This window comes from Calliopsis andreniformis, chromosome 10 (assembly GCF_051401765.1).
Source record: "Calliopsis andreniformis isolate RMS-2024a chromosome 10, iyCalAndr_principal, whole genome shotgun sequence".
NCBI lineage: Eukaryota > Metazoa > Arthropoda > Insecta > Hymenoptera > Andrenidae > Calliopsis > Calliopsis andreniformis.
Window position 1 is genome coordinate 20091121 of NC_135071.1, and position 17755 is coordinate 20108875.

General features: G+C 44.1%; 1 protein-coding gene across 2 annotated transcripts in view; it reads right to left on the minus strand.

The window, feature by feature from the left end:
- The window catches only part of Carpa (Carbonic anhydrase-related protein A), a 115036-nt gene that overhangs the window by 14464 nt on the left and 82817 nt on the right, over nt 1–17755 (minus strand). For both annotated transcript variants that reach the window (XM_076387438.1, XM_076387437.1), the window contains exon 4: nt 10508–10699. In XM_076387438.1, coding sequence (XP_076243553.1) covers nt 10508–10699 — 192 coding nt within the window. The remainder of the gene's footprint in view (nt 1–10507; nt 10700–17755) is intronic.

Sequence of the window (17755 nt, forward strand, 5' to 3'; positions counted from 1 at the left end):
TGCCGAGGATGAGCGTAAATCCACTGCGCCTGATCAAAGTACGACCAGCGCTACTCAGAAAAGGGGAAGATTCCCCGCATCCTACACGGATTCGCTTCCTCACCCCTTCTAGCGCCCGTGTCGCCTTCTCGAGCCGCTGCCACATCCCCACGGAATTATCCTTCCGTTTTCGGAGGGCTGCTCACGCAGAACGTAAGAAGAAAATGCGGAGTCTCCCCTGCGCGTCGGCTGCACTTTTATCTTGGCTGTTGCTGTGCCCAGAAGGAGGGAGAGTTAAGTGCGAGGGGTGGTTCGTTTGTCTTGGTTACGGAGAACACTCTGCTTAATCTGAGAGGTTTAACGAGTGTTACGACCATCGCTGCTAGTGTAATTTTGCTTGATAAGAAATTTTATACGCCATTCCCAGTTAACTATGAGGATTGTCTGGAATTGTTTTGATGGTATTCTTGGAAGATATTAGAAGGTACGATTTATTTTGAAATAGTTTGTGAGAAAAGAAGGGGACGTAAAGGGAGCAAGTAGTACAAGTCGGTTAATGACCAGACGCGTAGTATATTTAAAAGGAGATTATTTTATACTACCACAGAAATTAGTGGTCATAATTTTGGAACGTTTTAGGGAAAAATAGATGTAGGAAATTCATTAAACTGTCTGCTACATTTCGTGCTATTTTAATGGAAATATTTTTGAAAGCGTAAGAGAAAAAGACTAGTCATGGTTAACAAGGGAAATAAATAGCATATCTGCAGTTTGCAAATGGAATTTTACAATTTTCGTTCCACCATTGAACAGTACCCGAAAAGTCCAAGCCCGAGGGGTGGTGTGTCGATTTAATTAAATTTTAGGTAGCAGTGTAATCGAATCCTAGTACAACTGCGATTACGGAAGTCGTTCTATGTTTAATGCCCTGCAGGGAAATAGTAAATGCAATTTAGAACGTCCTGCGGCGCGGTTAATTTATTGATACGGAGCATCCGCGTAATTTTCCAATCCACCTAATAATGTACCGATAAAGTTTTAACGAAGCTGCGCCGCGTGTACCAAGAGCTGTAATTTGCAGAAAAGAAAACAGTTTCTCCTATAAAACACAATATTTGTGCATTAAAAGAATCAAAGTGAAACCTACCAAACGAAGTTTTCCTGTTAGCGAAAAAAATTGGAAAAATTCAGTAACCTTCATCTCTAAATTGGTATTTTATATACACTTGATCAAACCTGAGTCAACATAATTACTGTCAGCTTTCGAAAGCAATGGAAGGGAAGGGTCTGAATCGACTCAATACGTTTCACAGCTACTCTACGAACCGTTTGCAGATCTTGGCCACTGTTTCAGGCTGAGTGATTATGCTGTAACGGCAGCAAAGTAGCAGGCAAAGCAAAAGGTGGACGTGGAGTAGGCCCTGAGTCATGGACGAGAGGTAAGTAGGAAATTCTGAGGGTGGCACGAGGTTATCGGTCGGTTCACCGAGCGAAGACACTCGGTAGAGCTATGGAGTCTACGTATCCGATCTGAATCCAGAATTCCCGGGACGTGGCGAATTTCAAGCAACCCCCTTTGTTCCGCGCCCCGATGGCGCGACGAGATCTTGTTCCGTGAGACGATAACGAATCTCGATGTCAGCCAGTGAACGGACCGTGGCAAATTCGATCGATGTAACGAACTTCGCGCGCTGGGAAAACAGGTAACTCGCAGCTAGTTTTTCTGCTGGTTTTCGAGCCATTCACGATTTCTACCTAACATGGATGCGAAGCATATTATCTCGATTTATGTCTAGGATGAAGGGGTTAAATGAAGAATAAAGAAACTGGCGTGGATATTTGTGGGGAATCGCTTCGAAAACATCCCCTCGTCGTCTTCCAGTGGAAATTCGCGAGAGTTGAGGATCTGAAGGATAATTCGGGCGTTAGGGACGGCACGTCACGACGTCGCTAGCGGCCTATGGGCATGCCATCAGGATTTCTCGCACAATGCTGTATTCCAGCGTGATAGATATACAGCTGTAATCCCGTACAACCTCTCCCACCCCACGGCTACACGCCAGCCTCTCTATATTAACGCACGAGTGCTGCGTGCACTGAGGCACTCGTGTACCTATGCATCTAAACGCGACGCGACAATGCGCACAGCGCTTCAGAGCCCGCGCGTGCATTAATATGTAGATGCATGTGTACGTGCAGCCGCTGGGATTCTGACATTCATATGTAGATCCCCGTGGTGCACGTACGATTTTAGCTGGGGAAAAGTAAGCTAGGGCTCGCTATCGTTGCAAGGTTACACTGGCATACTTATTTCAAAGGTTGCGCGAAGTGCGGTGGAGGCCAGATGGCAAATAAGAAAGCGGAGCAGAAAATTTGAATATTTGAAAATTTGAAAATTTGAAAATTTGAATATTTGAAAGCTCTTATGTTCTTAAAAGGGTGTTTCCATCGTCAAGCAGAGTTAGCTACCCCGATTGCAACCACAAAATGAAAATAAAAAATTACGGTTATGACACCGTGCAGAATATCACAGTGGTAACTCAAATAAGAGCAATAGTGCTTCCTAAACCGAGACTCCTTGGATAGAAGTTAAGCAGAGAAATGTTTGCCACGTTTTTCTGAGCGTCTAACAGCAAAAACCCTTCAGAAGACGCCTTCCAGTAATTTATTTCAACAAACAAACTCGTTAAACAACAATTCAACGGACAGGCAGAAAACCACTGACTGCTTGGGCTCGTATAACCGAGTTTTCATAAAGAAAGAACTTCTAAGGACTTCCCTTGAACGGTCGCTCGGAAGTTCAAAGTAAACCGTCGCGGTTCGACGGTTTGGAGGGGGAAAAAATCGTGGCGTTCTCGAGTTGATAGCCTTTCAACGCCGGCCGGAAGTAAGAGTACCACTCCTGACAACAGACAATTGCAACGCGACGAGAGTCGTTCAACTATAAACGACCACTACAATTACGGGAACGCGCGGCCTGCCCTCTCGACTGGTTAACGCTCTGCGCGGAATAATTAAGCAAATTTGCGCCACCGTTCCTGATCTAACTTCTTCCCCGCTTCGCCGCTAAGTGGGGAATCCCTCGTCGACGCTTACCTCTTGTCTGACTAGTGTGTTGACAAGTGCTGCAGGTTGATCCTTGAAAATGTACTTGTAACCTATTGTCTGCCCATTTCTATACGTGCACCGACAGTTTTTTAATCTTCAGACATTGACGTACACCCTCAAAAAAATAAAACATAGATATCTAAACACCTGGAATCTGTACTTTGAGAGATTCTCAAGTAAAAAGGTACGGTCAGATTAGGAACCTGTTTACTTCTCTCTCTTCTTTTTTATCAACTAATGTCTGGTGAGTCTGGTATTCTGTGAACACCCTAGAGAAAAAAATCTAGTGAAAATGATGGCAATTGATCGAGTAGTCTGCATAAATTGCGTACTGATCATTTCCAATCTACTCGCGGGTAATAAGCGGCACGAGCATGATGCCTGGTACCGAATGGATCGTTGAGTAATCAACGGTTTGTCGAAAGGTATTCGGCGTGGATATAAAGGTATGGAGGGTGATTTATCATTGAAATATGCGTTATCGCACGTGGACGTGTTATCGAGGATATTCTGATTTCAATACGTGAGCTCTCCGTTCGTCGCGCTTGACCTCTGTGTAATTTAACTTCATGGTTTAATCTTGTCGATGCGAACGTGGGTAATAACGCAAAAGGAGTTATCGTGCCCAAAAAGTAACCAAATATTGCAGAATTATTTCGGAGGGATTCGTATCATCCGACTATCGACGAGAGCTGCAACATTGTTGCTAATTATTCCATGACGCTGATCGCATAAATTGCGCGGACGATTCGTAATTGTGTTTGAATCTGGGGCACGAGGTAGGAGAGAGAGAGAGGCTCGAACAGACGTAGAACGTTTGAGAATTTCATTTTGTTAGTAAAACAACGAAACAAGGGTAGGTTAAAATATTCATATAATATTGAGAGTGTGACGAGATTCCTAGCCATGTTCGGTCAGTGGAAGTTTTAATGATTTCCAAGCGATCCCAGGACCAACTTCGCGTAGAGATTAAACCAATTACGGCTGTCAATTTGCGACCTCCCTACTGCTATAATAATAGCACTCGAATCCTGTCGCACGCTGTTTGACCATTAGGGGCATACCAGGGTGGACAGCCTCCACTCAAATGCCCATGCTCGACGAGTGGGTTCTCAGGATCCCAGGGTCCCGATTTCCATAGCAATTGATCTATTTTGACCTGTACTAGAATTAATCGATCGATTCTGCGGCCGTGATTTTGTCTTTAAGAACCCAATGAACTAACCCAGATATAAAGTTCTTTCATTGTTGAACCTCGTATAGAAATAATAGGTAACTTTTTCCTTTTCTAATCTCTGCATTATTTTGTGGAATCCCCTAACGAATCAATGGAAAGAATGTCAGCCACGTCGACAGGTTACATAATTCGAACTTAGCGCAAGGGGAAAACGATACGAGGGCCAAGCTGAAGAGGCTTCAAAGGTGTAGAATTCGACGACAAAGTCGAGGAACTCGAGGCACCCTTGAGCCGTGGATTTCGCGTGTCTGATGGAATTTCCTCGAGAATGGTCATGGAAGCTTTTCATTCGCGCCCGACCGTGCACAGCCAACCCGACTCAACTTCTTCTTCGACCTACTTGCGTGCCCGAAAGAACCGACTTCCGGATTCGAGAGCTCGCCTTTCCCTTCGTCACATCCGCGCGAAAACTCGAACTGGGACCTATCCCCAACGAGAAATGTGCGCCAGGGAAAGGATGTTGTTCTCTCTTGTCACAGAGACACCAGTGCTTTCAACAACTTTTTGGGAAAATAGAAACTCTTGGAAAGTAATGTAATCTATTTGCTTCCTTTATTATTTGCTTTTTTTAGAATTTTAAAACAGAGGAATTATCTTCGATCACTGGAAGAAGAATCCAATAATGTGCCTCGATGAATTTGATGGAGATAACTTACTTACTCTTCTATTTATTTATTTTTATTTCACGGGGTAACTATTTCAAGGCATTAAGCTATTAAAAATACCATTTCGTTCCACTTCCTCCCGTCTTTCTGTCAAGTATCATCGACAATATTTTATCTTCATATCGTTCGACGATAAATGTCAAACGGTTCAGATATACTATTAACTTCCTCCCGTGATAAATTGTCACGTGAGGATCTCTAAAATATTTACGCTGACCACGGGTAGCCTTCTTATTTCATATTTGGATCACGTCGAAGCATTCGTTTTAATTCGTAATCGCGCTTCATCGATCGCGCGTTTCAGTTTTACGCTAGTCGAACGAAATTAATTCCGCGGAATATTAGACGCAGCTACGCCCAATGGGTTCCCGACCCGAAATTCGTCCACGTTATGCCACCATCTAATTTAAGGAGCTTATTCTTTTATGAGGATTCCTCTCGTATAATATGCGGTATCTAAATAACGTTTGAGTGGAGACTGCGTTTCACTGCGCTATGTCCAGAGAGGACACAAAAAGCGAGTTACGATTGGACGTGACCACAATTAATTACCTCAGACGATATTAGAATATAAATTGGTGAATACAGAGATGGTAGAAAAACGTTACCAGAATACGCGTAACTGTTCCAATCTACCACCTTGCTGAAAAGCCTGTTAAGAGAATAGAACTTTTGTTTCTTTTGCATGCGTCGAAGAGATAGATAAATCGGGAACCTAGTGAATAAGGTATCAATAGTGGATTTCGATATGTGGCTAAATTACATCGAGCAGGATAATTCGCGCACGCTGAAAAACCATTGAAATTCACAAATACCTTTCAATCATTTGCCAAACTCGCGAGTCGGGATTGTTGACGTTCATTTGGACAGAATATTGCCATTCGATGTTTTTTACTGGTGGATCGGCCTGCATTTTTAATTCTTTCGGTGTTTCTATCGCGCAGAGGTAATAAAGAAGCGATACGGTTAGCGTTTTCCCTTCCCTTTTTTCCATTCCGAATCGGGAGCTTTTGATCCACCCCATATCGGTATTTATAGCAAACAAGGGCGGTAATCGGCGCTGCTGATAAAGAGAACATGGATCCGCGTGGATATCGGGCAGTACGCGGCAGACTGTAAACAAGAACGCTACAAAGCAAATTCTGTGCGTAACAGCGGAAATATCTCGAAATTATGGTACGATTCCCATGTAATTATTACACAATCGCGTGGTTGATCATTGAAAATTGCTTCGTCATTTAAGCAGATCTCGATAAGAATATATAGGTAGGCTGTGATCGAGATTATATATACAGCGTGATTCAAAATTATATTTCCATGTCGCTGTACAGAGTCTAACATTATCTAGCCAGTGAATCTGGGTTGGGTCTAAGCCAGGTTTGAATTGGATATGAGTTGGATCTAAGCTATATTTCAATTTTGCCTAAATTAGCTCTGCATTACGGTTCGCTTCTATCTCAGATAGATCTGGTTTAAATCACCTAACCTATCATGCATCCCCTGAAGTGGCAATCTCACAAAATTCCCAAGTTCCCCATTCGATAACGAATCCTCCCAGAACTGATCAACGCTGAGGCGGTCCAGTTAGTCCGCGATAATTAATGGGCAATAATACCGAGGTGTGAGGCAGGCCCCAATTTAGCTGCGCTGCCCATAAATTCGTGAGTCGCGCTGTGTGGACATCCGGTTTGGGCGCGGGGACAAGGATGGGCCATTCGAGGAGGCACTCGAGCCGCTCCATCAGCTCCTTCTCGAGTAGGCTTTCGGCATCAAAGCGGCCTCGTCCCTCAAACATGCCGGTAATGGCTCAGACTCGCTCGAGTGCTGCTGCCTCTGAGAATCCTCTTGTCCTCGTAGGGCTTTCAACCAGACCCTTCGCCTCCCTCTGACCTACCGTCTGCACTACTGTCTTCGTCCTCTATCCCTATTCGTTGATTTCCCCGATCGAGGGTAAGGTGGAGACAACTCGCGAACCTTCGTTAGGCCAGGTACAGATTCTTCGACTGGTTCGGTGGTTTCTTCAACCTCTCCTCGGGAAAGGATTCACTTTCTTTTTCCAATTTTATATCTTTTTTACGATGGAATTCCAATGCACTCGGAGACGTCGGATGCTTTCGTTTCAATTTCCTTTTTAATTTCGCGTCAACTTTCAGGAGCTTCCAGTTTCCCGTGTCTTTCGTGCAGCGGTCAAATGTCGACTTTCTTTTTCCAGTTTAAATCGTGTCCAATTTGTGCGCAGATGTGCATCGCGAGCTCGAATAAAAATGGAAATTACGGGGACGGTTTACGGTGAGAATCGGCGCAGTTTTCCTACCTTGTCACTCGGGATTAAAATTTTATTTTTACTCAGACAATCGTAATCTATCGCCTAATGACGAAAGACCCTGGTGAATTTTTTACACGAATAGAGGGAGAGATAGGAAGCGTATGTTACTGTTGCTCGTGGCTAATTTTGGTGTATCGATTACTCGAATGTAGTGGTTCCATTATCTCAATTAGAGGCGGTGTGCGTGTAACTGAATAAATAATTAGGGGGAAGGAATTACTCTAGCGGATTTTCAAATTGCTCTGCCCTTGTTCCCATTTCTGAATCTCTTTAAGCCAATGAATACTGAATCATTAAAAACAGTTGAGTGACAGTGGCAAAATGGTCTCTAGTTTATTGTAACTGACTAGTTATCTTCCATCGTTAAGTTCAATTGCTTTTATATTAGACTTCAAACTATAAGCTTGAGTTTTTCATACCTCATAGCATTGAATAAATTGGGTTGCATGGAAAGCATAAGGAAGACAGAAGCACTATGAAGATGATTACATATGATAATCCAGTGACGATGGAAATGTTCCACGAAACACATCGTGCGTACAGCCATTAATAATTATAGTAAGTGCTATAGGATTGACTCCTGCTAATTGGAATCATTAATGATTCAATATTTATTGACTTGCACTACTGGGAACATTAGAGACGATATATGGCGATTTATATGGTGATCTATATTGGGAAATTAATGGCATGATATTTATTCATAGCAGTGGGAGCGCATCAGTCATTTATGATTGATCTGTACTACTTGTAGATACTATTTCCCACTACTCAGAATAATATTGATTAATAAAAACCCTAAACTGGACCCAGCAGTGGCATCTCGTATCAATGAATACTTCAACCCTTAGATAACGACTCACACTAATATATTCTGACCAATATTAAGCCCTCAATCATATCTAAAGAAGCTATACAATACAGCCTCTTCCAGTGGATGGAGCCAAGCTATTCAGACAAAAACTTTGCCTTGAAATATACTATCAGTTTTCAGATCAGCCACATAAAAAAAGCGAATGAATCAATCTCTCGTCAAGCAGCAACCCCTCACGGATTAAACGTTTCCATCCAGAGCAAAAAGCCACGACTTCGCATTGGCAAGCAGCACCACCCAGAATCAATTAATAACACAGCGGCGCAGGTTGATTTTCTTCGAGGAGGACCGCGTCCAGCGCGATGCAGGCGTCCAGCGGTGCGGGCAACGAGCATTCGGAAATTTATCGTTCCGCTGGTACACGCTCGCGAGTTCATTCGTCAAGCGGGCGAGTTACAGCGCCTAGGCTGTTCGCGGCGTGAAACAGGACGAAAAAGAGGAGGAAGCGTTGGAAGAGCGCAGAGGACTGCGGGCGGAGTCGCTGATTGCTGCCGCTCGCGTGCGGATTTCGCTCCCGCGAACACGTACGATCCGTGCGCGTATCGCGGTTGAATTATGTGCTCGATTAACCGCGTATCGATCTCTTCCGCGTCGATGCGACGAGTCGAGCCAGAAATAATGATTTCCGGTGTAGAAGGTAACTTGCTTTTTCCTTGCGTGACAATTTTATTACAGAGAATCTGTATTTATGTGAAGCTGGTAGCTGGGAGCAAGTACCCCTTTGTTGTGAAACGTTTATATCAGTATTGGGTAAACCCTGGCGTGACAGAAGTCATATTTCACCTATCAGAAATACTCGAAAGCCAAATACTGCAAATACACTATAAAATAGTATTTTATACACATGGGTATCAATTATCATACACTTCCCAGTAAAAAACCATCACTAATTTTAATCTCTGAATGTTTGATCTCTAAACTTCGATCTCTGAGCTGCTACAATTTTGCAAAAGTGAACAGTTTTGCTTCAATATTAAACTAGAATTTAGATTGAGATAATAGATGATATTGCTACCAGCATGTTCGTCTGAGAGAAAAATTCGGTGTTCGATGCCTGCCACGGGAGAGTTCATTAAAAATCGATTTTGTAAATGGATATCGAGGAATTTTGACAGAGTTTTATCGAGTCGCGCTATTTTAGTATTTCATTGATATTCGACGAAAAATTTGATATTAATTTGATTGAAACGGTTCCTGTTATGACATTTTTTAGCTTTAGGAGACTATTTTATGTGACTGTTGCAAAAATGGAATTTGTGAAAATTTCGAGAGAAATAAAAATCATTAATCAAATATCTGATACGAGCAAATTTCTACTGACTCGACCAAACTAGTGTCCATAGTTGTGGCGTACGACGTCCGTCGGCGGGCCAACGACGTTTACGAAAATTGGGTCGCGTTTAGAGAGAGTTTGTTCGTCGGAGGGATGATGGGGCCGCGGTTAATTGGGTTATCGTCGCGTGGCGTTTAACGAATGTTTAATTTGTCCCGTTGTCAAGCTGGTACCCCTGATTAATTTCGATTAACTGTGTCGGCAAGTTGGCCAACATCAGCCCACGTCAGCCACCGTCATTGTGCGGGATCCAGCGATTGGTTCTAGTTCATTCGTGGTTAATCCTCCAGAGTATATCTTTCGGATCTAGTACTACCCAACTTCCATTTCACAATTAACTAGTAAGATTTTAGTTGAACGGAGAATTATTAGACTTTCTAGTTCGATTCCATCAGGCAATTGGAAAGCCCGAAATTACTTTGACCTCTAAAGATTGAAACGAATATGAAAAATCTGGGACCAGGGGAAAATAAGAGAAGAGAAAAACAGAGGGATTCAACCGAGAGAACGCGAGCGCTAGGAATGATTCATTGTGTTGATAATTGAAAGCAAAAGTGGATTGAATTTACTTTTTGGCCAGGAAAATGGAACGTAGACCGCCGAAATACGCGACCTATATTGTTCCCCAGTCGATTAAAAGTGATACGCAGGGAGATCCCTCTCGGAATCGAAGCTGACGTTAATTTTTCGTTAATTAATTTATATTTAAAGACCGACATCATGGTTTTCAGCTATTCTAAAAGCCAAATCACCGATTCCCTCTAATCATCTCAATTCGGTCACTGCGAGAAAAAATCCTTTTACCGCTCTACATCACCTCGATTTTTATTTTTCCCTTAAATGCTACGAATTCTATTAGTTTTTATTGGACAGCCGATCGTCGATATTAAATTCTGTTTATGGTCTCATAGAAGTCTCGCTATTTCATATTAATCTGAAGGAATTTCAACTAAAGTATTTGAAATTTTATTTCAGTTCCACTTACTTCGGCAGGAAAAGCGTAGTCATTGATGCGATGCTCCGAGCCGTGGTCGTTGTCCATCCCATAGTGAATATAAATCTCCTCGAACTGATAGTGATAGGCCAGTGGGCCTCCCGTTATATTGACTCGTACCTTTGCCTCTCGGTCCGCTCTGAACACTAAAAATTGCCCTGTGTTATGCAGGTGTCCAGAAACCTGAAAAAAGTGAACTACTGTGAGTGAAATTTTTAAACTCAACACAAGCTTAATCTAAAAGATTAATTAACCTTAGAAGTTGAATATACGAGCACAATGCATTCTGCAGCTTACGCGTATTTTGGAATACAGAATCATGCAACACAGGTGGCATCGAAAATCACGAGGCGCGGGGCTGTATCCAGGCTATAATGTTAAATCGGTTCTCGGTTAATGGGATGCGTTCGCAGTATTGATACCGCGTCGCGACGTTTCTCCAACGGGAAATTGGAACGTACGTTAATTGCGTGAAATCGCGAGAGAAATGTATATTCAGGAATTTCGACGGTGAGTCCTGCGGATACATGTGTCTGGTTTCGTTATTGACACCGAAATTGGAAATAATGATCTTCGCTGGGGAGAGCGATATTTGGATTGTTCGATGGGTAGAGCAGAAAGGAGGCTGTTTGAAAAAGAGATACTGATAAGGCAGATGATAATATATGGTAAAGAAATATTTGATCATGCCCTATACGGTTCTGTATAATGTCGACTGTCAAATAATATTTAACTTGTTGAAAGTTTCAGGCTCTTCTTTACCATTAAATATCGTCATTATGATCGACGTTCGTTGCCACTTGACTCCATCACGGAGTTGTGGAAATAAAACTGTCGATAGCGGTGGATGTAAACGGTCGAACGCAGAAAAGAAAAGCACGGATCCACGGGATATAATTAAAATCGCGTAACTCTATTAAGTTCTGCACGAAACGTAATTATCCCGTATTACGCGTTCCGTGCAAATCATTTTCATTTAAATCACCGTTGCTCCCATAAAATTTCAATCTACAGCCACGTCCATTAAATTACGACCCTCCTACCATAAAATCTCGTCGGCGCACTTGTAACTCAACCAAAAATTAATAGACGATCAAGCTATCTTCAATGAGCCTCTCTTGATCGATTTCACTCTCGACCCTCGAGCTTCTCTAATTTCCCTAATTTTTCCTTAATTGCTCCGTCGAACCTTCATTACGATGCAATAATCCAGGTAGAGTGTTTCGTTAAATTTCATTAGCAGTCTTCGTTAGTGTACTATGTTGGTAAAAATATTTCAAGTAAAATTCTGATGTAACGCAATATAGAGTTGAAGTGGAATTGGTTAGCATGTAGTCAGACATCCCCTAATATCTATTACTCCCTCAGATGTTCTAGAACTAATCTCCCATAACTCAAGACATCTCTCAACACTAGCTCTTCGTGTGTATTTTTCCATGTTCCCATCCTCCAGGGGCAAGCGCAAATTAAAAATGGAGCCAATCAGTGTCCAAACAACCAGCCCATTTTCGTGTATGGGTCAATATCTTGAATCTCTAATCGAAGCGGAAAATATCGTTCCCAGGACGATCCTTTCAATGCCGCTGCAATTCTCTCGGCCTTCACGCTCAGCCAGCAAGCGTGGAACGGGGGAGGACGTGTTTTGGGTGGTACGAGCAAGAAGCGCGGCGAACTAACCTACGTCGGATAATTGATTAGGCATTTAATTGGACGGAATAGCAAGGGCAGAGACACTGTGCACGGCGTGTCGCGCGGCGCCTGGTTGGCTGGGGGTGCAAGACGAGGCAGGGAAGTCCATTTTCTTGTACGTCGCGAAAAGCTGAATTATGGCGTCATCAGTTAGAAATAATGAGGTAACCTCGGCCGAGGAACCAGCCGCGGACGACGCGTCGGCAAAAGCCGACCCGGGGCCGAGATAACTTATTATTTTGCAATAGATTTCCGTCTCCTGACGAGCTCTGCCCTTTATCCACCCATCGTCTGACCGCCCATTAGCCCAGGCGCCCTCGTCCTTTCTGTTTCATCGCGCTTGTTTCGTCCTCTGCCTGTCAACGCTACGAGACGAAAGAAGTTCTTCGTTTCTAATATTTCTGATTATAAATATCAGGGTAGCCCTTTGAAAATATCGAATATTCTGCTGGATTGTCCTTTGACTGAAAAAATATTGCGTATCTGAGTATGACAGAAGAAATAAGTAGTAGTAGTCAGAATCAGTAGAACAGATCAATAATAAGAATTTCATTATTATATTCGTTATCATTGACCCCACAGAAATCTCTGATTTTCCAGATACCCTGTGCAGTCACAAAAGCAGTTCCAAGACGCGAAGACCCAGTGGTAGGTACATAATTCATTATTTCTTGATAAGTCTGCACCCTCGCGATCTCAGTTCCCCAACGACTTCGTTTCTCTCTACCGAGATAGATCCTGAACTTTTTTCCCTCCTTTCGCGAACCATTCTTGCTAACTTCGAACCAGGATCAATGAGGATGCCGGAAGAAGAGTCGCGAGGCGGTTCTGCGAGGCAGAATTCGCACAAAGGGCGCCGTTCTTCCGACGAAGGCTCAAAGTTCAGCCATGGTTGGATCATCCCTCGCACCACCGCCCCCTCTAACGCCCCCTGTTTCCGGTGAACAATCGTCATCGTGAAATTCGCACGTTTTGTCCTCGCTAGGAGTGGAAAATTCAAGAGGGGTGGCCCACCTTGGCGAATTTTCGCTTGCTAAGTTCATCGGTGCGTCGGTGATTAATGCGACTGGCAAGTTTCTTTTCGGGGGCTGAAGGCGAGAGGCTGGGAAGTTTCCGACCGATCAAAGGAAAGTTTCAGCCGCGATCGACGGGGCGGCTTTACCCCTCTGATGGAGAGCGAAGAGGGTATTGGCGGTTCAAGAATTGGGTTCTCGACGGTGGAAAAGAATCGAAAGTGATGCCAGTTTTCTACCCCTTGAATATTTTTTTCTCTCTGGGGAGTAATGCTTGGACATGTCGCTTGTGATCGTGTGACGTATAGCAAAGTTTGTCGGGAGAAGTTGGAGGATGGCGAACACTGTTTCGGAAACCAGAACAGTAGTAAACGATCCTACTTCTTTCCTTAGATAAAGTTAATCGTCCCAAAAGCAAACAATTCGAGCGAACACCACTTCGGAATCTCTCGAAGGCCATTTTCAATATCCCTCCAAGGTAACAATGCAATCACATCGAGACCCAATCGCATTATCCGTGATTCAACTTAAGCAAGAGGTAGCATGGAGTTCGACGAAGCCCATTTCGAAGGAATGGAACAATGGGAATGCGGGCTAACTAACAACCATTTCTGTTTATACGGCGGTTACGGCGATTTATATACGCAACAGTTCCTGGGCAAAGGTTCCTTCTGCTCGAGTTTATCGAAACGCACGGCTTCAATTACCCCCCTCGATAGATAAAGAATGCCCGCAGAATTCCGTCGGAGCGGCGGAGAGAGAGGAGGCGCTTATTGTGGTCTCTATTATGGCCAGTACTGAGCTGAATTTATACAGGAGCTTTTCACGGCTCTACTTATGGTGTAATTGACTTGGATTTCCAGGAGAATCGTAAGAGAGATACAGCCGATGCCAAGGAAAATGGGAGATGCAGAAAGAAGATTACAGACCCGGTCTGATAGACAGCTGTATTTGTTTGCCTGCGGGCAGCGCGGTTAAACAACAGCCACCCCTGTAACTGAGACGGGAGGTGGGTGTAAATGGCTGCAAAACTTGGGACAGCTCGATAACTATACTTCTCCGAATGAATCTTGAGAAATTAAGTTTTCAAGAATACCCACAATTGCCACTTAAATTGGATTACTTCAGCATCTCTGTTGTTTCCTTATTCTATAGGTTCTTCTATGCAAATGGAAAAGATTTGCTAAAATAGTCCAGAGCTACTCGAGTGATACAAAATGCACAGATCTACGCTTCTATCCATAAAATTTTAAATAAACCAATAATAACTTGAATAAAAAATGAAACTAAGCGCTAAGAGACTGTGCATTAAGTACACTTTCGACGATAAATTTGGTGAAGTGACCCATGTAGTAAGGAAAACATCTCTACATATTCGTGGACAGATGCTCAGTAGAATAGGACCACGTACGGTCAGACACGAGGGCAAGTACGGCCGTTTATTCTCACTCGAGCGAGTAGAATGAGACTCTACAGGACCAGACAGACTTCCAGGTAGAAGAGGACAACGTATAGTCGGACAAGCCCCAGAAAATAAGATAGAAATGGAAATGTTAAATAAATAGAAGGTCCCTACCCTCTTCCCGTCTCCATGTCTGTATTTGTTAAACTTCCTACTAACTAACCTTCCAGTGTCCAATAAAGTAAAGTCATTGAATCCTACATAATCACTCCGATTGATATTCTACCACCACAGCTTCTCTACTCTCTCAGTGAAAAGACACATCGTTTGCCAGACCTGCGAAATTTTCGGCAAATCCAGCCGAGATTCAAACGAAACGTCAATAAATCGTGACCCAGGTTCGTCGTGAGCTGAGCCTGAAGATATTTCAGAACGCCCCGTGTCCCGCTGCCACACATACGAGAATGAACCCCCGACCGGAAGTCCAGAGAATCAAGGCTCCCTTGAAACGTGCGGCTCGATCGCGAAATTACGCTGTCCGACAATGTTAGCGACCGTAGACGTTCCTGTGAATCGGAACGAATCAGCTTGGGTGGATGGGATCGCGAGGTCGGGCAGGGGGAGGAAAGCTCAGCCGAAGACGTACGTTCGACTCGGATAGCGGGTGGCGCGGTTCGTTCTATTGTTTAATTTAAGTGCCAAAGTTTAAACCGGGTTAAACGCCGTATAAATCCACGAGCCACCCCCTCGTCGTCGGGGGCGGAGGAGAGGGCAGCTACGAAACCGACCGGCGGTTGTGTTTAAGTAGCGAGGGACCAGATGTGACGTCACTGCGGTTTCCGGCCCGTAGTCGAGCCTGACGACGTTCCCGCCTCTTTTTCCAACCCCCGACGAGATCGAGGACACTTCTGCCGACTAAGGGCGATTCGAATGGTCGACGATCGAGGAATCTCGACAGATTTGGGTTTTTTCTTTGCGGTAGCGGACGTCACGTTCGTGTCTTTCAGTTCATCCGAGGGTGACTCCAATCTGGCATGGAGGGGTTCAACGTTTCGGATTAATCTAGGCCAGAGTTTCGGTATTTTAGCACTAATTCCTACTAGCCTTGTATTGGATTCTGAATTGGTTACAGGTCAACGAACGTATTTCTCTATATTACTTTTTGTATATTAGAAACGAGGGTAGAAGAGGTTTTCGATTTCTACAAGTTGAAATTGTATTAAAACAGTAAGTGCACTCACAATTACAACGCTAGTGAAGTTTCAACTGAGTTGCAACGAGTAAACTTGGTCTACGTGATTGGGTAAGACTGCTCAGTAGAATAGGACGAGTGTTGTGCAGACATACACGAGGGAACTTGTGTCCCATTTTTGAACGTCATTTTACAGACCTGCATCAATCATTTCAGGGTGAATTTTGGAGGTAACCACTTAAATGGAGTAGGTAGAATTGCGTATGCGTTAGACCAAGTAGAACGAGTCAATGCGTTTCGCGAACGTCGTTCAGTAGAATAAACTATATATGATCAGACATAATCGAAACGAAGTAAACTGTTCGCGAATATCTCCGATCTGCTTCGCCAAATAAAAATTTGAATTCTGCAGCATTGCCAAAGGGGACCATAGAGAACTCTGCTGTTCCTCAACAAAGCTGTCCTCGTTATCGTCGCAATCCCGGCCACCGAGACGTTGGAATGGAAGTGGAGCAGGGCAAAATGGAACGGGACAAGTTGAAGATATCAAGGTTTTGTCCATTGTCGTGTTGCCCTCGGTTACCATGCGCGCTTATACCAAGGAAGATTAATAGTTACATTACGGGGATGCGTCAGGCTGGATCCATTCGGTCCCCCATCGCGATACTTCCTTAGAAATTAATATTCGAAACGGCACATTAATTCCCGTGGACACCAGGGAGACTCGTCGCATTAATAATCCACGGATAGTTAGACGTCTCCGGACAGCGAGTCCCAGGAAAATTCAATGAAAATGTTACCCTAAATAAAAAGGCTAATAAATAAAAATAAAAACATAAAAAAATTCCAATAAAAAATTCCACCTAAAATGCTATCTAGAGCATATACTCTCTACAAATCTCAAAAAACAGTCCTCATTATAGAACTCACCCTTCACCGCCACTTCCCCATACCCTCTAAAAACAATAACCTCGACCACCAGCAAGTGCTCGAATCAGCCTCCACAACAAACACGAAGGCAGAACACGGAACAACCATCAACACGACCCACGATCCCACACCCCTCTCATCGCATATTCACACGCAGCCCGAGCTTCCCTCAGAAATCGTGCTCTTACCACCCCCAGGGAGGGGGTGGAGAACGAAGCCTGGCAGGAAGTCTCGAGTCGTGGCGAAAAACGAGTGGCAGGGGTGCCGATCCGTCGAAATAACGCGTCAGTGGCGCGCCTTTTTCGCGAGCCCTCGATTCTCTAGGTTAAACAACGCGTGAGAGGGTGGCTAACCGATGCGGCTTCAAGTGCTCAGGGGTGGCCGCTCCCTTTGGCGCTTTTGTGACGGCAGGTGGCTGGGGGTGGGCCAAACAATGATGAGTCCCGGGCCGTGGCTCGTTTCAAAGCGCAGAATGTATCCGATGAGCTCGCCTCGTGAGAAAGTCGGCTACTTACGCCCGGAAAGATTGACTCTGCGCCGAGGGGGCGTCGGGCCTGAAGGGGGTGGAAAGAAGAAAAGAGAGGAAGAGCAAACGATCCCCCGGGTGCGCGTTTAAACCTTTTCACGGGCGTTTCCGCGGAAGGCACTTTGTGTCCTGCCCGACAAATTCGAACTATGCGCGATTCTTTTTGCCCAGTGCCTTTCCCTCCACCCTTCTTTACACAAAAACGAGGGGACGGGCGAAACTGCTGAAGAATTCTTCGAGGAGGATGGTGGATTTCAGTCCTATTGTAATTCAGATTATTGGACAATTTTAATTCTCAAACTTTAGAAAGTGGCAGAATATTTTTTTAAGAATTGAAATTTTACTATCGCCTGTGTAATGACACAGCTTGGCTCAAGTAAAAAGTAGCTCCATAAAAATCGCCCATTAGACCTCAACGTGCTAATTACTGCGTCAGCAAGAAACTCGAGACGGTAACGAGAAGAAGCAAGAAGGATTCTGGTATCAT